Genomic DNA, 20,486 nt, shown 5'->3' with positions numbered 1-20,486 from the left:
AATAGAGGAGATTCTGATGCACATAATTATTATTATTATTGGGAGATTCCACAGCATTATCCTATATAATAAAAGGTTAATATGCAAATTGACCAAACAGCAGAACAACAGGTCTCTCTGACATGCACTGACCACCAGGGGGCAGATGGTCAATGCAGGAGCTGTCCCCTGGTGGTCAGTGTGCTCTCCTATGGGAAGCGGGCCTAAGCCATCAGTCAAACATCCCCTGAGGGCTCCTGGACTGAGAGAGGATGCAGTCCGGGCTGAGGGACCGCCCCCCTCTGAGTGCACGAATTTCATGTACTGGGCCTCTAGTAAAGTATAAGAAAATAAAAGCATAATGATAAACATTATAATCCTAATGGAAAAAAAAAGTGTAAGATGAAAGGGGGCAGGATTTTTTCTATTTATAGCAAAACACACTGCAAAGCTACTGTATTTAAAGCAGTGTGCTGTTTCCTTAGAAAGAGACAAAGATACCAATGGACTGGAATAGAAGGTCCAGACACAGACCAACACAGATCCCTGCACACACATGCGTCTGAGTGCTTGCTTCAATATGATACAAGTGGCATTTCTGATTCCTGGGGAAAGGCTGACCCATTCAATAAACGGTACTAGTATAACTGGCTATCCATTTGGGAAAAATATAAAATCAGATCTTTAAAACACAAACACCCTTCTGCCTGGCCACTGTGGCTCAGTGGTTGAGCAAGTCACGGTTTGATTCCTGGTCAGAGCACATGCACAGGTTGCAGGCTTGATCTCTACTAGGGGCCGTGCAGGAGGCAGCTGACCAATGATTCTCTCCCTCTCTCTTTGAAATCAATAAAAATATATAAAATAAAAAAATTTAAAACACAAACATCCTTCCAAAGACATTAACGGTCAAAATATTAAAATTATGAAGTCAAAAGAAAATATGGAATATTGTCATAATTTGGGGACTAGCAAAGGCTTTCCCAAAACAAGCCACCAAACTCAAAGATTATAGTTTTATATTTTTTTAAAATGAGTAAAACTTCTGTAGAGAGATATACATCTCACAGATAAAATTAAAAGAAAAATGACAAACAGGGGAAATACTTACTATATTATACATACACACATACACTCGAGAAAGTCCAATATCTGTAACTCATTAAAAGTTCCAATAATTCAATAAGAAAATTCTAAACAGCCTCGTAAAACCAATACAGGAGTAAACGTACTAATCCATCTCTCATTCTGCAAAATGAGGACAATAATCATACCAAATTCACAAGGATGTTGAAGTTTAAATTTCACACGATGCGCTTAAAACAATCCTGGCACATAAAAACTGTCAATAAATGTTAGCCAGCAGCAGTAATAGTAGTCCCAGTGGTGGTGGTAATAGTAGTAATTGTGAAAGAAACACAAAATAAAAATAAAGCGGTACCATGCCATCACTAGCAAAAGTGCAAAGAGACCAATGTTCTCCAGTACTGGAAAGAGGATGAGAAAGCAGAACTGCCTCCACTGGTGAAAGGAAGAAGAACTGGTTCGGCCTTTTTGGAGGACAATTTGGCCTGTCCACCAGCATTTTACTATATGTGCCCCAGGGCAGAAATTCAATAGATAGAAATCTAGCCTACAGAAATACACACATGCACAAAAATATATGTACAAGGATATTCAATGTAGAACTGTGTGTAATATCGAGAGTTAAAAAGAGAAATAACAGACGGGAAGAGCTAACTACACTTGGGCACATCCATATCACGGGTGGGAGTGCAGCTATTACCAAGAAGAATGACATCGTATGAAAATATGTGTAGCTCCTTGCTAAATACAAACTGCAAGCCACAATTTTTATATAAAAGAGTATATTTGCGATTGGATATAAAAGGGAAAGGCCAAGCTGTTATTGTGGTTACCTCTAGGAAGGAAAGCAGGGGTATTTTAAATTTTACCCCATTGACATATATTCTTTGATTTCTTTAAATAGCAAGCATGCACTAAAAATACGTATTTTCTTTGAAAGAAAATAAAAAGGGCAACAAAATCAGGGTTTCATAACAGTCAGCGCTGGACCCCTGACTAAATGCCAGTATCCACTGTGTACCGCAAGCAGCCAGCAGGACCCCGCCTCTGCAGGTAGGATCCGGAGCAGCTGTCGCCGCTGGAGGACACGAACAGTCACTCAGCTCCTTTATTCTGACTCAGCTAATAATCTCCTGATCGGGAACACAAAGCAACACCAATTTCTGCAACTGTCCACTTGTCAGGTATTATTTCTCCAGGTGAATTAATAAGTTCGCATTCTAGTTCATTGGTCTTCAGAACGCTGATGAACACAAAGTAGTCCCCCTGAGCAATACAGCGGAGTTCCTAATCATGCAAAGTTGGGGCCTATATCTATGCCTATTGAGATCTCTTCTCTAAGGTGCAAAAATAGCAGGAGACCTACCTTATCCAAAAGGGGGAGCCAACCAGCGGGCCATTTTAACATTATTTTACGTGTTGTTAAAGGAAAAGCAAGACTCAGAAGAGCTCAACACTTGGCAAGTTGTTACCGTCAAATGTGACAATACACGTCTAGAGCCATCTTTAACAAATGTTTATGTAACTCAACTATGTGGACAGCATGGCTCTATCCCAATTTCTTTGACTCCTCAGGGCAGAGGGAAGGGTCACTCTGGTCAACAAACCTGCTTTTGAAAAGGACGGCGGCAGCTGAGTCACGCTGGAAGTTCCGAAGTGGCGGACATTTAAGGGCCACACCTTGGCCACCTCGCTATATAGAGCAGCAACCTTTGAAACTCAAGGGCTGAGAAGAGCTGATCCTCACCCTCTCAAGCAAGGCAGGAAGCAAGAAATGAGTACGCTGGCCTTACTTTCCCAACCTCTCTATTATAAACAGCCACAAAGAGCAGACTTAAAGCTGGCCCTGTGACCAGAAGTTGTTTTGGCTGAAAGTGGATGGAAAGGGAAATGAAATGCCCACCACTGGACAGAGGGACATTTTTAGAAGAGAACCACCAAGATAAACCTAGGTCATAAAGCCTTATAATCTCTCACAGGCATTTTCAAGACACAGCCTTTTATCAAAGGAACTAGCCATCCATCCCAAACACTCCTCCGAGCAGGGCAGTAATTAATTAGCATTTGTAAACTGAAGATGGCTGTTACATTGACAAGTTACTTATCAGCAGACCCAGGTTTGGGCTGATGCAGAAGTAAAGAATTTCTGCCAATCTGATTGAAGTGTTTCCCCCCCCATCCATCTTTATGAAAACAAATCAGGTGACATCTATTGAGTGTTTTAAGTTTATGTAATTACATATGAGTTTAGTAAAAGTTTTAAATAATCAAAACTTCTGATCCCATGATTTTGGTTATAATTTATACAATGGTTATTCGCACCCATTCAAACTGTGGGTAGTCAAGAACAGCAGTGTTTATTCTGCCCTTATTGGTTTTAATGACTTGGGGGTAGGGGCAGGAATTGCACCACGTCTGTTGAGTGGCCAGCCGCTCTGTGCGCAGCTCCAGGCTGGATGCTTTCCACGGTCTCTCGTTTCATTTACTCCTTACCATATCTTTAAATGCCCAAGTTACCTAAGGAGAGCGACCGTTCCATTTGTACATCTGGCTATTTGATTACAGGCATAAAGATTTTTTTATGGTGCTAGATAAGAGGATGATTAAGAGAGAAGAAATTGAAAGAAGGAAAATAATTGTCAAAGAAACATGTCAAAGTCTCTAGAGAAAAGGGAGGAAGGAAGCTCCCTGTCCGCTGGATGATGAAAGCCGAAGGGTGGCCAAGCCTTTCTGTTATGAGTTCTGTGCTGTGGCACGCAGGCCCTCCCACCTCATGGGAGAGGGGGTAGGAAACGGGAGAGATCCCAGGGCACTGCCGGTTTAAAACTACCTTCACACACTGAAGACTAGCTTTCGTAAGCTCTGCAGTTACTAGAACTGCACTATGTGAGCAACACCGTTTTTGATGGCACCATGTATAACACTGTAGCCCAATGAAGGCCATGGGCTTCCCCAGTCCTTGTTGAAAAGTATCTTTCCCCAGATAGTGGCCCTCAAACTTGGTGCATCAGAATGGCCTGGGGGCCTGTTAAACCCTACACTGCTGGCTCCACCCCAGAGTTCCTGACTGAGTAGGTCTGGGGAATGACCTGTAATTTTGCATTTCTAACAAGTCCCCAAGTGCTGTGGGTCCGAGCCCATCATGTAATAACCAGTGTTCTAAAAACACAGACAAGAATAACTTATATGCATATATGCATAACCCATGGACACAGACAAGAGTTTGGTAGGCCGGAGTGGAAGAGCTCAATGGGGGGGAGAGGGGGACATCTGTAATACTTTCAACAATAAAGATAAATTAATCTATAACAATAAAAGCATAATATGCTAATTAGACCAGAGTCCTTCCAGACGACCTTCCAAACAAAGCCGGGGCTGTGAGGGAAGCCCAGGTCCCGGGTGCCAGAGGGAAGCCGATGCCAGCAGCCGGCGGAAGGAAGGCCTACTCTAGTACGAATTTTGTGCATCGGGCCTCTAGTCCTATATAATAAAGAGCTGATATGCAAATGGTCATCACACCCTCACGGCACAGACACTCAACACTGGGGAGAGAGGAATGGGGATCAGCCAGGCACAAATGAGCTCGCAAGAGAGGAATGGGGACCAGCCAGGCTGCAGCCCGGGAGAGGGACAAGCCACCTGCCCCGCAGTCCCGGGCGCCAGTGCCTGTGGCTGCAGCCCGGGCAAAGCTGCCTGCCCATGGTCCCCTGCGGCTGTGGCCGGCCCGGGCGAAGCTGGCCCAGGTCCTGGGTGCCTGCGGTCGGCCAGAGGGAGGGAAGCCCTCGTCCTCTGCAGGACGAGGCAGAGGCAGTTAGGGGCGATCAGGCCAGCAGGGGAGCAGTTAGGGGCAATCAGGCAGGCAGGCAGGCAGGCAGGCAGAGGTGGTTAGGGGCGATCAGGCAGACAGGCGAGCAGTTAGGAGCCAGCAGTCCTGGATTGCGAGAGGCAATCGGACACCCCCCGAGGGGTCCTGGATTGGAGAGGGTGCAGGCCCGGCTGAGGGGACCCTCCTTCTCCCCCCCCCCCCCCCCCGTGCACAAATTTCATGCACCGGGCCTATAGTAAGTAAATAAAAACACAACCAGAATCCAAAGACAGGAACAGAGTACTTATTATGTGACAAAATCTTCATCAATTATGACACAAGCCACCACACTAAGGTGCCGGCCGACCCTGTTTCCCCAGCACCTACAGTAGGGGCTGGCACACACTAGGTGCCTCATCTACTCGTGCTAAATCAATAAGTCAAGTGAGTCAGGATGCCCCGTGGCAGTGGCAGAGACTGGCCAGCATGGGGCGGGATGAGCAAGGTAAAGAGGGGTTGCAGAGGCATCAGCAACAAAGGAAATGGCTGTTAACAGTTGCAACAACAACAGCAATAATACAATGACAACAAGCATCTGGATGTGTCTAGCACTGACCAGCCCTGGAGCCAACATGTCACAGGCACCATGGCATTCCATTTTCACAACAACCCTATGAGATGAGAACCCTAATTACCCTCATTTAACAGGTCAGAAAACAGGTTAGTGACGTGCCCACATCATCAACTAGCCACGGCGAAGCTGGGATCAACAGCCATGCCGGGATGTTAGTCCTGAGCAGAAGGTCTCCCTTAATTGCCCAGGTGAGTAAATGATAAATGCGCAACTTCCTTGGCCTGCCCTGAACTGCAGACTTTGATCCTGGCTTCCCCCAACTTACAGAAAAGCTCCGAGTGGCCTAGTCATAGAACGCATGACCGTAAAACAGACACGGAGGGCTTCGGCTGGCTACACAGAGCAGCTGAACCAGCTAGGAAGAGTGGGATCGGTGAAGCACAGCTCTGGGGGTCCATGGTTAGGCATGCCAAAGGAAAACGTCTGGGTCAGTAGGTCTGAGAAACAATGGGAGGAGGGCTGATTTTACCTCCAGGGGACACTTGGCAATGTCCACAGACAAGTTTGATTGTCATAAGTGGGGTGCTACTGGCATCTAATGAGTGGAGGCCAGGAATGCAGCTAAACACCCCACAATGCATAGGACAGCCTCCACCACAAAGAAGTTTCTGGCTAAAATGTCAACGTTGCCAAAACCCTTCACTAGTTTCAAACTTCCTGAAGCTTTCTCGGTCTCCCTCCCCGGCCCCCATCTCCCCATCCCTGGCTTGGATGCCTAAGACTTCATCAATATTTTCTTATGACCATCATTGTCTTTCATCTTAAGTTCCTGAAGAACATGTTTCATCTCTCTTTATCTGCTGATAAACTCCTTGCGGGCCAGAGCACCTTAGTCTCCTTGGTAACCCCTGGAATTCTGGGAGCTGCATTCTGCACCAAGCAGGTGTTCAATAAGCGTTTGTCCGAATTTGTTTTCCCTGAAGCGGGTAAAAATGCTGAGAATTTAGATTCAACCAACACTTCAGAGTTCTTACCATGGTAGGCGGCACACGCTAGTTACGGACAAACAGAGTATATTTCCTATAAACACTATCTCACTTAATCCTTGCAACCATTGGAGGAAACGGACACTATTTTAGGTAACTACAGCTCATAGATATATAATTTGTAAAAGGTCACAGGCTGGGCTGGTTAAGTGACAGCATGTTTCTGGAGCCAGATCTTCAAGTCCTAAGCTCCTTCCATACCCACCACCACATCCCAGGGCTGAAAACCTCCTCAAGTCTAGTCCCAGAATGAGGGTGTCCGAGATGCAAACAAGGAAAACGGCAACAGGAAAGGTTGGCAACTTCACCACCTTAATGTGATTGTCGCAAGTGTTGCTAGTTAATATAGCAAACAAAAATTAGTCAATTCAAGGTGTGCTGCAAGTAAGGTTAGACACAAGTTACATGTCCAAAAATCAATGATAATGATACTTAGAATTTACATAGCTCTTTCCTCGGGGACAGTACTCAAAGACTCTCATTTTCAAACTTTAATATGCTAACAATTCAAGATTTTCTTGAATCAGCAAAGTCAGAGAGCATAGGACATAATGGTTGAAAGAGCCATCTTCGTTCAAGACAATTGTGACCTTCCTTCACACACAGCATTCTGCAGCTGGCTCTCTACTTTGAGAGGCTGCAAACTGTGGGCTTTCTCAGAGCACACAGGAGCCAGCCCAGACCTGCTAACGCACCTAATCAATAACATCCGATGGCTCATCTCTGGGAGCCCTGACAATATTGATCCCCCAAAATCTACCTGATGAATCTGTCTCGTTTTCATATCATAGAGGGAAAAGTGAAGATGATGAAAGGTTTTTGTGGCACCTCAATTTTTTTTCTTAAGCTGGGGAAACTGGTCTTGGCTTGTGATTGCTCATTCAGACTTCCACTAAAACCTGGATGCCAAAGCCCCATTTCCAGCGCTCAGCCCTAGCCTCTTAGAAAGCCCGATGGCCTCTGATGTCACTCACAATCAACTCAGACCGAACTAACCATTCCCTCCACACAGCGCACACCCTGGCATCGGAAAAGCTCAACCTCATCCATTCTTTCAGCCCTAGGAATTAAAAGGAGTCAAAGGTTTCCTCTTTCTTTTTTCCCTCAGCCTGTCCCTCACTTCCATCCTGCCTTTTCCCACGGTCCCTATAGCTGTCCTGCTCCCAGACCTGTCCCATCCATAGCGCCCTTACTCTGATGGGATGCCCTGGTTCTCTACCCAGGGAAATTCCTGGCCTTTTGATCACTTGGTAACCTGTTCCAGGCAGGCCCAGACCTGACAGAATGGAAAGCCTTCCTACAATAGGGTCAGGTACACCCTTTGAGAGCAGGGTGCCCAGAATTATCTCCCAGGTTCCCAGCTGGTGTTGGTCCCTGGAACGCAGCAATAGTGCTCACGCAAACCTCCTGAGCTAAGACTCAACCCTTTGGGAACCCCTTCTTGTTTTACCTCCTTTGGGTTTTGGGTAACCCACCTTTGGATGGCTTGCTCAGCAAGGACCTGGAAGTCCAGACACTGGTACCACAAGGGTGGGTGTGGGGTACCCAGGCATCCACCCAGGTCCCTGGGATCTGCAGGGCTGTTCTCTCCACTGAGGAAGCAGTTGAGATGAACAAACTGTGCACGGATTCTGGCAGGCGGCTCCAGCATCCCCTGCTCATTCCAGCTTCAAGAAACCTTTGCTTGTGTTCCAACTACCTACAGCGGTGTTTCCCAAGTGCTCGACCTTGGTGCTTCTCTGATGGAGGGTAGAGGTGGGTGCAGCCTGGAGATGGGCTACAGGCAATTCTTATTATCAGGTAAGCGTGGAAAGCATTGGATTATTTTTTGGGGACAGGTATCTTGGGTCCCTACTATGTAATTCATACAATATCAGAGAACAGAGGATAGAAACCAGGAATAAGCTGCGACTTTGGAGCCAGCCCCTTAACCCCCCAGTGCCTGTTACCTCCTGTGCAGAACAAGCATGGTCATAATACCCACTTCACAGGTTGTTACGGGGCTAATGTGCTAATGCGTGTAAAGCACTCAGTTCAGTGCCCTCCATACACACAGGCACTTGATAAACATTAGCTATTATTATCCGAGAGACCAGGGACTGCTAAGTGGCAGCCCCGAAGCCAAATCTGGCCTACAGACCTATTTTGTTTGGCTTTCCCTTTTTCCTTTTCAATGGAGCCAACATTTTTAAAGCGGGTAGATTTCTGGCACTTTAAGGTTGAAGATCTGGCAACAAATGAGGTCTGCTTTTCCCTCTGGCAGCGATGGCCTGGGGCAGGGTCCCATGGCCCCTAATTGATAGGGCATTTCTTCTTTGTTTGAGCTCAACCCCTACGCTACTTACCCATCCCCCAATTCCCTGCCCGGCCCTTGCAGGAAGGCAGTCTATATTCTAGACCAATTTTACCAACATAGCCAACGTTAGGTCCTAAGATTTCCCCCAAATCGACTCAGTCCAACTGGTCTCTGCTTGTGCGAACCTACTTTCTGCCTCCCTACCTTTGCCTGATGTTCCCCCAGCCATGAACAACCTCCCCAGTTTTCACTCTCCACCTAGGCTCAGTAATTCCAATTGAATGAGTGCATTAAAATGACCTGGGACACTAAAGAAAATACCCATGTCCAGACCCCGCCCCCAGCGGTTCTAATTAGTCTGGATAGGGCCCGAGTATTGGTAATTTTTTAAATAATCCAGGTGATTCACATGTGTACTCTAATGTCCAGGGAGCCATGGCCTCCCCATTCTTAAAGCCCAGCTGGCACCTCCTGCTGAAACTGTCCAGCTGAGGACTAGATGGGTCTTGCTTTCCTCCTGACGCCTGTTTAGTCTTGCTTTCGAATCAATTGTGTTTAAAGCCTGTCTCCCCAAACAGCCTGCAAACTTAACTCCAACTACTTTTATTCTTTTTCTCCCCTCCCATCCCAAGAGTGGGCGGTCACACCTCCTACTTCTTTGCATCCTCAACAGGACAACTGGGGCCCCAAGCACACTGTAGGCATCTAACAGACAACGCCTCTGCTTCCATTTTTGAGAGTCTACAACGCAGAAGGCGCTACAAGGACTACATGATGAGAACACCCGGCTGGTTTCCTGCAGCTTGCAGATATGAAGAAGTCAAGAACGCCAATGGTGAGGATACGAGGCAAACTGAGATGTGCTACAGGAAAGCAGTAATGTGAGGGAGTCAGGGAAGGCTCTGGGCAGGTGTCCTTGATGGGCCAGTGGGAAGCATGGCAGCCAGAGCCAGGTAGAGAGGCGCCCTCCATACACACAGGTAGAGAGGGAGGAGAAAGAACGCATGAGCAAATGAATGCACCAGAAGAAAACCTTGGCCAGCCCTAACCGGTTTGGCTCAGTGGATAGAGCATCGGCCTGCGGACTCAAGGGTCCCAGGTTCGATTCCAGTCAAGGGCGTGTGCCTTGGTTGCGGGCACATCCCCAGTGGGGGATGTTGCAGGAGGCTGCTGATTGATGCTTCTTTCTCATCGATGTTTATAACTCTCTCTCCCTCTCCCTTCCTCTCTGTAAAAAATCAATAAAATATATATATTTAAAAAAAAAAAAAAAAAAAAAAAAGAGCCGAAACCGGTTTGGCTCAGTGGATAGAGCGTCGGCCTGCGGACTGAAGGGTCCCGGGTTCGATTCCGGTCAAGGGCATGTACCTTGGTTGCGGGCACATCCCCAGTAGGGGGCGTGCAGGAGGCAGCTGGTCGATGTTTCTCTCTCATCGATGTTTCTAACTCTCTATCCCTCTCTCTTCCTCACTGTAATAAATCAATAAAATATAAAACAAACAAACAAAAAAAAAAGAAAAAAGAAAAAAAAAGAAAACCTTGGCCAGCTGACCCACTGAGCCATGCCAGCATCCGAGTTGGGAAGAATGGGAAGCAAAATGGGAAAGACAAGATTCCACCTTGTGTCGAACACCAGGGAAAAGGCTGTAATTAATGTGGTAAGTCACGGAAGCAGCCAGTGAAGGCTGAAATTCTGGCATCCTTCGAAAAGCCAGGCAGAGGGACGGGTGACGGGAAGAACAGTCATAACACAAAAAGTGAGGGATGAGAGAGATGACCATGGGGAGGAAGGCCCGGAGGCAGGTTCCCTGACTCAGGAGAGCAAGACCACCACTTCTCCCCCTCTACGACCCCCCCCCCCCCCCCCCCGCAACACACACAATGGAACCTCCAAGGGCCCAGAGATGACAAACACCCTGATTTCGGCCATTCAGTCTTAAGCCACTTTACTGTGCAGAAGTGAAATCATGTTAACAGCGCAATTAATGTTAACAGTGCAACTGTATTAACATATTTAATCACAGAAATAAAGACTTTAGTCACAACACTGTCACTACTGAAAGTGCTATTATAAAAAGTTTAATGGACAGCAGCTTATAAAGACATACAAAGATCCTAAAGAATAAGTTAGGAGAAAGCCACCCCATGGGGTACACTTCTCCCCATCACCGTCATTTTTAGCAAGGTGTTTTGGGTTTCAATGAACACTAGGGCTAGTTCAGAAAATAAACCACAATGCCCCGACTAGCGTGGCTCAGTTCGCTGGGCATCGTCCTGTCCACCAAAAGGTTACTGATTCAATTCCCGGTCAGGACACATGCCCAGATCCCCGGTAGCGGGGCATGTAGGAGGCAGCAGATCGGTGTTCTGCTCTCACATTAATGTTTCTCTTTCTCCCTCACCCTTCCTCTCTCACTAATAATAAAAAACATTTTTAAGAGAAAGAAAATAAAGCACAATAGGACAGCCCGGTAGAAGGCTGTGGAAGGGAAGGGCAGTGCACCAATAATCTACTGAACACTCGCTCGTCCTCCCCCGTGGCAGCACTTCACAAATGTGAACTCACATCCTAAGCCCATGGAGGTACCTACAATTGTTTCCCCATTTTACAGGTGAGGAAATTCAGACACAGAGGGTGATTTGCCTGAAGACACAAAGCTAAGTAAGCAGAGCCGGAATAAGAGCCAGGTACTTCAGGCTCCAGGTGCCATCGTCTCGCGCTCACACTCAGCTGTCCTTCACGTCACCTGTCTGGTGGAGGGTGGGGGTCATGAGTCTGCTCTTCTTCTAAGGGCTGCCAGACCCAGAAAGACTGGAAGTATGGGGCTACAGGACTGCTGCCCGGGTTTTATACTTCTAAAGCCTTAAAACATCAGAAACAGAAAAGGGCAAAGCAGGGGGTGATAGTATAGGGGGTCACTTTCCATGACCCCCAGTGTACAGAGCCACAACCTTCAGGATCCTGAAAACGAGTGAGGCGAAGCCCTTCTCAGCAGTCAGAGGAGTCAAAAGGATCTCCGGGGTAGCCAGGCATGAGCTGGCTGGGAGGACCGAGGGCATTCAGTTCCTCCACTCCTTGAAAGATGGACTCTGTCCACTAAAAAACCTTTACCAGCTTCACTGGTAAATAGAGCTCTCATCATTAATTGCTACTTCCCGCTCACTGGCTGCAAGGCCGTATCTACACATGGCTCCTTTCTGATTTGTGGATTAGAGACAAGCCATATATCCCTGCCCCTAATGAGTCGGTGAACTACAGCCACCTTGGATTATGTTTCACTTTTAGGCTTCAGGACTTGAAGTGATTCTATTTTTAAGCTTTCTCGGTTCTACAAGTAAAAGAAGACATTTTAAGAAAATTAGTTCTGCCTTTTAGTGGATGGTGGCTTCCCCTGAAAGAGTTAACGGACCAGCCACCTCCTGTGGGAAGGGACCTAGTACCACGTTGGTGGGCAAAGGCCCAGGGCCCTATGAAAACCACAACACTCGGGACATGGATGGCCCAGAACAAACCCTCTAATTCCAGAGCTACACTGCGCCTCTCTCCTGAAAAACTGTCAGAGTCCTTTTAGGTTCTATTCTGTGAAGTATGTTTCACTTTTGAGCACCAGAAATGTGGTTTCCACAGAAAACAATCATATTTGCATATAACGAAGCTTTAAAAAAAATACAACTATGTATTTATTAAGCGTCAGTCATTCCTTCCATTTGAAAAAAATTACCTTGCATTTAACAACTAAAGTAGCTTCACTTATTTTGTATCTTTGAGAATGAGCTGTTATTCGAAAACTATTGGAAGGACACTTCTGTGTGTGTGCATTTTAAAAAATGTAACCGCTCCTGAAAACAATCTAAAATGTATTCTACACATCCCAATTTTCACATATAGGGCACATGAGACATAGTTAACCTTCCTTTGATGAACGAGGCTGCTTCTAACAATTCGAGTCTCCAGTTTCAGTTCTGACTCGGGCACTAGCTAGCCTGTGACCTTGGGCAAGTAACTTAACTGCATTGGCCCTTAATTTCCTCTCCTACAAAATGAAAGGGATTGGGTCAAAGGAGATGACTCTTGCTTTACAGCTCTCAAAGGTTATGATTTGAAGACCATTGGGAACATAGATTATTGCCTACCCTAACCTCAAGTATTGTTCTTAGGGACTGTCAAGTTATAAGAACATTGCCTGGACACTACAAATGGCCTCAGACAGTGGGGATACAGTAATTGAAAGCAAGCTAAAATTCATTCCTTTTATTCTTTTTATCCCCTCCCATTCCATCAGCTGTCAATTCTCACTGCTATTCACCTCCCAATGACATGAACCCCTGCCTTACTTTTCAAAGCTAAGCAGTGCCCTGCTTCACTCAGGTTCTCTCATAAAGCAAAGTGCATGGGGGTTTGTGATACAATCTGGCAACCAGTGGGCGTTATCTCTTATCGTTCTAAGTTATATTGTGGACTGTTGTGGCCAGAAGACTAACCCCCAGTTAAGGTTGCATATTCTTTGAGTTCTAAAAGCACACTGCTTTGAGGGGAAGAGTTTTTGAAGCAAAAGTGAGAGCAGAAAACAAACCCAATTCTTTTTTACTAAAGCAAAAGCTACAGGCCTTATCCCTCTACATCAACACCCCCAACCTACTCCCTCCAAGTTTCCTGTCCCCATCTCAATTGTTGCTTTTTTGTACCTTCTGCTGTGTAACTTTTCCTTGTGTAAGATACATTTTCCAAGTCACTCTTTGAAGCCAAAGAGAGGATCAGAGTAGGAGGAAGGAGATACCATTAGTGGTTTCCTATGTTTACCGCTTTCCCAGTTATCTTACCTTCTTAGTCCCATGAAAAATGATTAGAAAAACAGAAAGAATGCTTCTTAGCAATTGTAAATATAGTCCCTGAAACACTATTTTTAAGCTGCTAACAAGCATGAAAATATGTATTAAACCACATGTTTAGTACTTCAAAGAATTCAAGGAAGTTCTTTTCTTTAAAAACTAAAATGAGCCCCAACCGGTTTGGCTCAGTGGACAGAGCCTCGTCCTGTGGACTCAAGGGTCCCAGGTTCGATTCCGGTCAAGGGCATGTACCTTGGTTGCAGGCACATACCCAGTAGGGAGTGTGCAGGAGGCACCTGATCAATGTCTCTCTCATCGATGTTTCTAACTCTCTATCCCTCTCTTCTTCCCTGTAAAAAATCAATAAAATATATAAAATAAAATAAAATAAGGTAATCTGTTAAGAACTGAAATCTACCTTCTTTGCCTGGCACTATCTCGGGTTGTTTCATGGGAATCTATGAGGGGCTTGATTTGATGAGCATAGGCAACTAATTTTCACTTATCCTAATTTAAGATGTTAGTAGTGGTTAAAAGGAAAGGGAGCCCGGCCAGTTAAAGGTGTGGATGGCCCTAGCCAGTTTGGCTCAGTGAATTGAGCATCGGCCTACGGACTGAAGGGCTTGGGTTCGATGATTCCTGTCAAGGGCACATGACTGGGTTCCCAGGCTCGATCCCCAGTATGGGGCATGCAGGAGGCAGCCAGTCAATGATTCTCTCTCATCATTCATGTTTCTATCTCTCCCTCCCCCTTTTCCTTCCTCTCTGAAATCAATAAAAATATTTAGGGGAAAAACAAAACAAAACAGGAAAAGAACAATAAAGATTTAAAAAAAAGGTGTGGATGGTTTGTCTATGGAGATGGCAATAAAGACTGAGCAAGTGTTGACCTATGCCCCTATGCCCCAGGAGGTCACGGTTCAATTCCTGGTCAGGGCACATGCCCGGGTTGCAGGCTCAATCCCGTGTGGGGTGTGCAAGAGGCAGCCGATGGATGATTCTCTCATCATTGATGTTTCTATCTTTCCCTCTCTCTTCCTCTCTAAAATCAGTCAAAATGTATATTTTTTTAAAAAAATGGGAATTGGTCTGCCTGGAAAGTGGATATAAACTGGACATACAAATGGAAGATATATAAATCCATTAGAAAACCAGCCAGAAAATTAACTGAATATTTGAAGCTTTGCCTTCGAAGGGCGTTAAAGGTGTGGATGGTATGTCTATGGGAATGGCAATAAAGACTGAAGAGTTGAAAGAAAACTACTGCATTGTATCTCTGAGAAATGAGAATAAAAGCAACTTTTCCCCAGTCTTTCGATCTCCAGGTGCTGTTAGCCATGCCTAAGCTGAGAGTATTATTTTCTGTTTTCAAGTTAGCTTTACACAGCACAACTTAATCTCAGCATCTACTCTTTCAAGTATTACACAAGGTGAGGATTTATAGGAAAACAAAAAAATCCTTTCCTGTTCACAAGCTTGGGTTCCTTAGCTCCTGGTGCCACATTTAAGTAAGGGTGCTTTGTTTCAGAGGGTGATTAGAGTGGCGCCCTTGGTACTGATTATGGCACTGAGCTATTTGTACTGCCCAAGTCTGAGCACTGCATTATATTAAAACTTCAATTATGGGGTAGGTAGTGACTAAAAATTATCTCCTATCTTAAACTTAGCATCAATCATATACCCGGTATCTCAGCAGAAGCAAGACTACTGAGTACCGAACCACAGGAATCTGGCATTTTTCTTCTTTTATACTTGCACAGGAAAAAAAAAAAAGAGAGACCCAGCTACAGCACCCATGGTTCCTCCATTCTTACATGGAAATTTCAAGCATTGTGGGCTCTTTACCAAGTATAATCAGTGGGTTGCTATGACTGCACTACATTAAATCAGATGTAACCGGCCACTGTCTCTTGCATTAATAGAGCCCAAGTTTTCTAGAAGTAGAATGAAATCATTTCAGTTTCTTTTTAGGAGGCAGAAAATGAAGAAGCCCTTTCTGTTCCAGAAAATAGCACCTCTGACTGTTTCTCTAGAGCTTTTCCATTTCCAACGGTTCACCACCTAAAATTGAGTGTTCAGTTATCTAAAAGCCACTAAGCATAGATGTACTCAAAAGTTGGCATGTCCATGAGTTATGGGTGGAGTGGAACTCAGCAGGAAAGTGAGGATGAGTTAGTTGCCTAAATTTGTCACAAACAAGGCACAAGCTCATGCTTGGACAGTTCAACACCACCACCTCTACATAGGCCTGTCATACTGACATGTCCCTATTTTACCCAGTGCTAAGATAGCCTTATTCTATAGGTTTAAAAAACCAGATTAACTAGGTAGAAAAATTTAATTACATTTCACTTTAGAAAACGTTTAACCATTTTCCTCATATATGTAAACAAAGGGGCAATTGTACTTACACTATTTCTCTAAGTTATAAAAAATACTAGAGGCCCGATGCATGAAATTCGTGCAAGGGGCCTCCTGCCCCTTCGTCCCAAAGGTCATTTGGAAGGACATCCGGTCTAATTAGCATATTCTGCTTTTATTATTATTCCTGCACACTCATTTTATTGGGTGTCTACTATTTGTCAGGCACTGTTCTAAGTGTTTTACATGCATTATCATATTTAAACCTAAAAAAATCCCTTCAAGTTAGTATCATTACTGTCCCTATTTAACAGAAGAGGAAATTGTTTAGGTTTTTTGCCTAGGATCATACAACTTGTAAATGAAAGGCAATCAGCTAGTAAGAGTGTACTCATATATATTTTTTCTCATTTAAAAAAGATGAAGAATTTGCTCCTGGTTAAGTTCTCAGATGTTCCTGAAACAGAACATGGATGGAATAAGATCCAGGTAGGTCTGCCATTCTGGTCACCTGAGCACAAGTTCCCAACCACTTCTTGGACACAAAGTGTTTAAATGGTCTCTTTGCTCTGCCAATCACTTAGCTATCCCCGTCTTGTTGTTCCTGCTTAGGGAATACATACCAGTAAACTTCAAGAATTAAATAGAAGTCTAATGCAGTTTTGATAAGAAAAAAAGCAAATCAAACTTTGTACTCAGGGCTCATGACTTTAGAATTATATATGTTCTCATGGCAAGGAAGGCAAAATTTTGAAATAACTTGGAAGGTGGTGAGGGCAATTTTTTATACTTTAAACACTTAAATACAACGAACTACATATAAGTTTGGCTAGACAGTTTTGCAGATCTGGCCCAACAAGCAGGCTAAGGGGGGGAGAAAAAGCAATCTGGTGGTCTCAAATTCCTATTACCAAAACTACCCTCCCATAAATCTGAATCCAATCCAAGAAGTATGTCAATAGCTGGTTGTTTAAAGATTAAGTTTGCAATGTAGTAACAGAACTGTGTAGGGGGCAAATATGCTTAAAATATGTCCAAGCAAGTTTAGGTCAAGTCAATAATAATACTTAATGCTAATAAAAGCATGGAATATTCCTGTAACTGAGAATCCAGCAGAGGGATCTGTATGTGTAAGCAGGTACTTGTACTGTTTCCCCTCTACTGGCAGACCCTAGTCACTAAAAAAAAAAAAAAAAAAAAAAAAAGCACCTTCTTTGACTGAGACTGTATCACACACACATACCCAGCAAGTATCTCTGGGGCTGTAAAGCAGTTAAGATCCAACAAGGGGATCCAACAAGAGAAATGGGGAAGCGTAAGGAAATAAAAATTTTCATTATTCCAAAACCCATCTCATTTCCCAAAGTACTGCTTATGTGCTGACTTTCTTAAAGACCCCTGCAAAATCTCGATCCTCCGAAAAATAAACCCATTTGGAGCTGAGACAAGATGAGGTCAACGATTGGGTACTATCAACCATCCATTTGTTTAACTGAGTCTGGTTCGTTTCTAGCCTCGTGGGGGCCAAGCCTGACCACGAGGGTGAAGACAGGAGGCATGGAGGAAGGGAATGGAGAAAAGGAGGAGGGTGGGGGTGGGGGTGGGGGTGGACGGACCTCCGGGCCACACTTCTTTCTAGTACCAACAAAAAGAGGAGCCGAACACTGACCTAAATCATCGCTCAAAGGCGCTTTATAAATTACAGGGACAAAGGGTGGGGGTGGCGGGTGGCCTGGGAATCCTACGGACACCCAACCCTCTGACCCGCCCCCTCCCCCTCCAGCACAAGGGAAGGAAGACAGAAAGCAGAGCTCAACTCGGCCATTGGCGAGAAGCCCCCTCCGGTTTGCAATCGCCCATCCACAGGCCCCCCTAGAAAAAAAACAAAACACCCGTAAACACCAAACCAACCCCCTGGGGCGGACACTCGCGCCCAGAGGTCCCTAGAACCGGAGGCCGGGGCATTTACTTAGTTAGATTTTTCTTGCTTACTCATTTCCCTCAAGCACCCAACCCCCCGTTCCCACTCCAAAACCCCGCTCAACCGCCTACCCTCTCGGCTCCAGCCCCCCGACAGAATCCGGTGCCCCTGTGGCGGCGGCAGCCCCCGCGCGGTCCCGGCCACTAACCTGCTGCTGTAAGGGCATTTCCGAAACCAGCCTGGCTCCGGGAGAGGTGGGGGGCCGGCTGGAGAGGGGCCCGGAGGGCCGAGCAGACCGGCGGCGCCGGGCGAGGGCGGGCGCCCGTGGGGGGGGGGGGGTAGGGAGCGGAGAGGGAGGGTGGCCGTGCCGGGGGCGGGTGCGAGGGCGCCGGGACCGTCCCAAGCCCGGGAGCCGGCGAGCAGGAGGAAGTGGGTGCCCCCTCTCCCCTCCAGCGCCCCCTCCCGCCGCCGCCTCCTCCCCAGTCACAGGCGCGTCCTCCGCGCACGTGTGCGAAACGTCACCGGCGGGTCCCGGAGAGAGGGACAGAACCGGGCGGCGGGACGGGAACGCGGCTGCACCCGCCCTCCGTCGCCGGGGGGCGGGGAGGGGGACAGGGCGGGGAAGGAAGGGGTAAGGGGAGAGGCGGGTCAAGGGCAGGCCCGGGGCCCGGCGAGGAAGGCCCGGGCGCTCGGGCCACGCGGGCGCTACCGCGGCCACCGCCAGGATGCGCCCAGGCCGGGGCGCCCTCTTGCTAAGCCCCTCACCCCCAGACAGCCCACGCCCCAGCCCGCACCCGACTGCCAGCTCCACCGCCTCCCCTACCAGATCCCCCGCAACTGCCCCCCAGCCCCTTTGTTGCCGGGAGTTGCAGATCCCAAAATGTGACAAGCGCAGCCCAGCATAACCTCTGCGCTCCAAGCACGCCTTAGGGATCCCCCGGCCGCCAACGGGCCTCGGAGGCCGGCGAGGGGCGATCAGCCCAATTGCCCCACTGTTTCCACGCCCCCGGAGTCCCCCACTCCCCAGTTCACTACTCCCTCCCCCACCCCCTTCTCCATCCGGGGCGTGACCCCATCCTACGCCCGAGAAAGAGGAAGCTTCGAGTTGGAGGGGAGGGGAGAGTGGGGGTAGGGAAAAGTGCAGGAAAAGAAGGGGGGCCACGAAAAGTTTCAGAGTGTTTGATGTTCTTCGCGCCAAGGCGATCCCCACGGCCCCGCGCGTCTTGCGGAGCCCCCCCCAACCCCACGGGCGCCGAGGGTAGCGCACAAGTCTAACAATAAACCCTCGTTGGAGGGCCAGCCCCTAGGCCCACGGGGCTCGGCCTGCGTTCTCCCGGGGCAGCCCGCAGCGCGCCCACCAACCCGCGCGGTGCGAACCCACCCCCCCACCTGGGCTGGGGACAGCGGGGACAGGAGGGCATTACCGGAGGGCCGCCACCGCCGCTGCTGCCGCGTCCCAGCGCTGGTGGCTGCTGCAGCAGCCCGGCTCTGCCGGAGGGTCCGTGCGGCGTGGTGTAGAGGAGGCTGCCGGCGGTCAGCTCCGCGCCGGGGGCACAGGGAAGGATAGGGCCGGCGGCGACGGCGCCGCTTTGGAGGGAGGAGGAACAGGAGGTGGTGGAAGTGTTCGTGGTGAGGATCTGGATGTACGCGCCCGGGGCGGCGGCAGCGGCTGCGGCGGCGGCGGCGGGGAAGCCGGGGCTGGCTAGCAGTGCCCTTTTGTCCATGGAGGCTGCAGCGGCGGCGGCGGCGACGACAGTCGCCCCCTCCCCACCCCCGGCGGTCACCAGGTACTGCTCCAGGGCGGGCTGGATCCCCTTTTTCATCTCTCGCTCCTGCTCTTTTTATTGCTAAGGTATATTAATGTATTTTTTCAATTTCTTTATTATTTGCAGTCGGAGTTTCCAAGTCTCTCCTCCTTCTCTCCTCCCCGCCCGGCGCTTCCGAGCCCCTTCTCTCTCTTTTCTTTTTATTTTTCGGCACCGCACGGGCCCCGGGGGCCAAAAATAATCGGGGCTCTGGAGAGAGGAGGGTCCCGGCCGCACGGATATCGGGCCCCGAGGGAGGATGGAGGCGTCGGGGGCGGCCGATGCAACGGATTGCGAGGCGGCGGCGGCAGCCCGGTTGCTGCGGCCGGCAGCTGAAAAATGGCTCCAGGAAGCTGCTGCTGACAATGAATGAAGGGATACGGTTTACGCGCCAAGGTCCTCCCGCGAAACTCAGATTTCCCGCCGGCTTTTCAAACCATATTTGCATATCCCCGCCCCTCAACCCGCCGAGGACCGTTCCCACAGCCCATTGGGCCTCTAGCTCCTTACTTCAGTCCCAATCGTAGAGCCGGAGCACGAGTGGATGGTTTCCATTGGCTACCGTGCATCATGGTTACCCGGGCGACAAGGGTTTATTTGCATAGGCCGCCTTAATTGGCTGGGAGAGAGCAGGGTTTTTTTTTAGAAGGTGGGGCAAAGCTCTGCCTTCTCTCCCACGGAAGACCACGCCTGGTGCAGGCTCCGCCCCATCCCCGCCCACCAGCCGGATGGGCGCTGCTGACCTGGGCAGGGACTCCGCGCCCCGCAGACTCAGTGTAGCTA

At 47.9% G+C, this 20,486-nt stretch overlaps 1 protein-coding gene across 5 annotated transcripts in view; it reads right to left on the bottom strand.

The window, feature by feature from the left end:
• The window catches only part of E2F3 (E2F transcription factor 3), a 90,534-nt gene extending 70,260 nt beyond the window's left edge, over positions 1-20,274 (bottom strand). The window contains exon 1 of one of the 5 annotated variants that reach the window (XM_079778071.1): positions 19,323-20,274. In XM_079778071.1, coding sequence (XP_079634197.1) covers positions 19,323-19,721 — 399 coding nt within the window. In that variant the 5' untranslated portion in view covers positions 19,722-20,274. Of the gene's footprint in view, positions 1-18,106; positions 18,930-19,322 lie in introns of those variants that run through there. The other 4 variants (XM_079778068.1, XM_079778067.1, XM_079778070.1 and 1 more) reach the window with 4 other exon arrangements.
• Positions 20,275-20,486: the final 212 nt, after the last annotated feature.

Source organism: Cnephaeus nilssonii (assembly GCF_951640355.1).
Source record: "Cnephaeus nilssonii genome assembly, chromosome: 7".
Taxonomy (NCBI): Eukaryota; Metazoa; Chordata; class Mammalia; order Chiroptera; family Vespertilionidae; genus Cnephaeus; species Cnephaeus nilssonii.
Note: the sequence above shows the minus strand (reverse complement) of the source record. Positions and strands in the feature narration are given on the sequence as shown.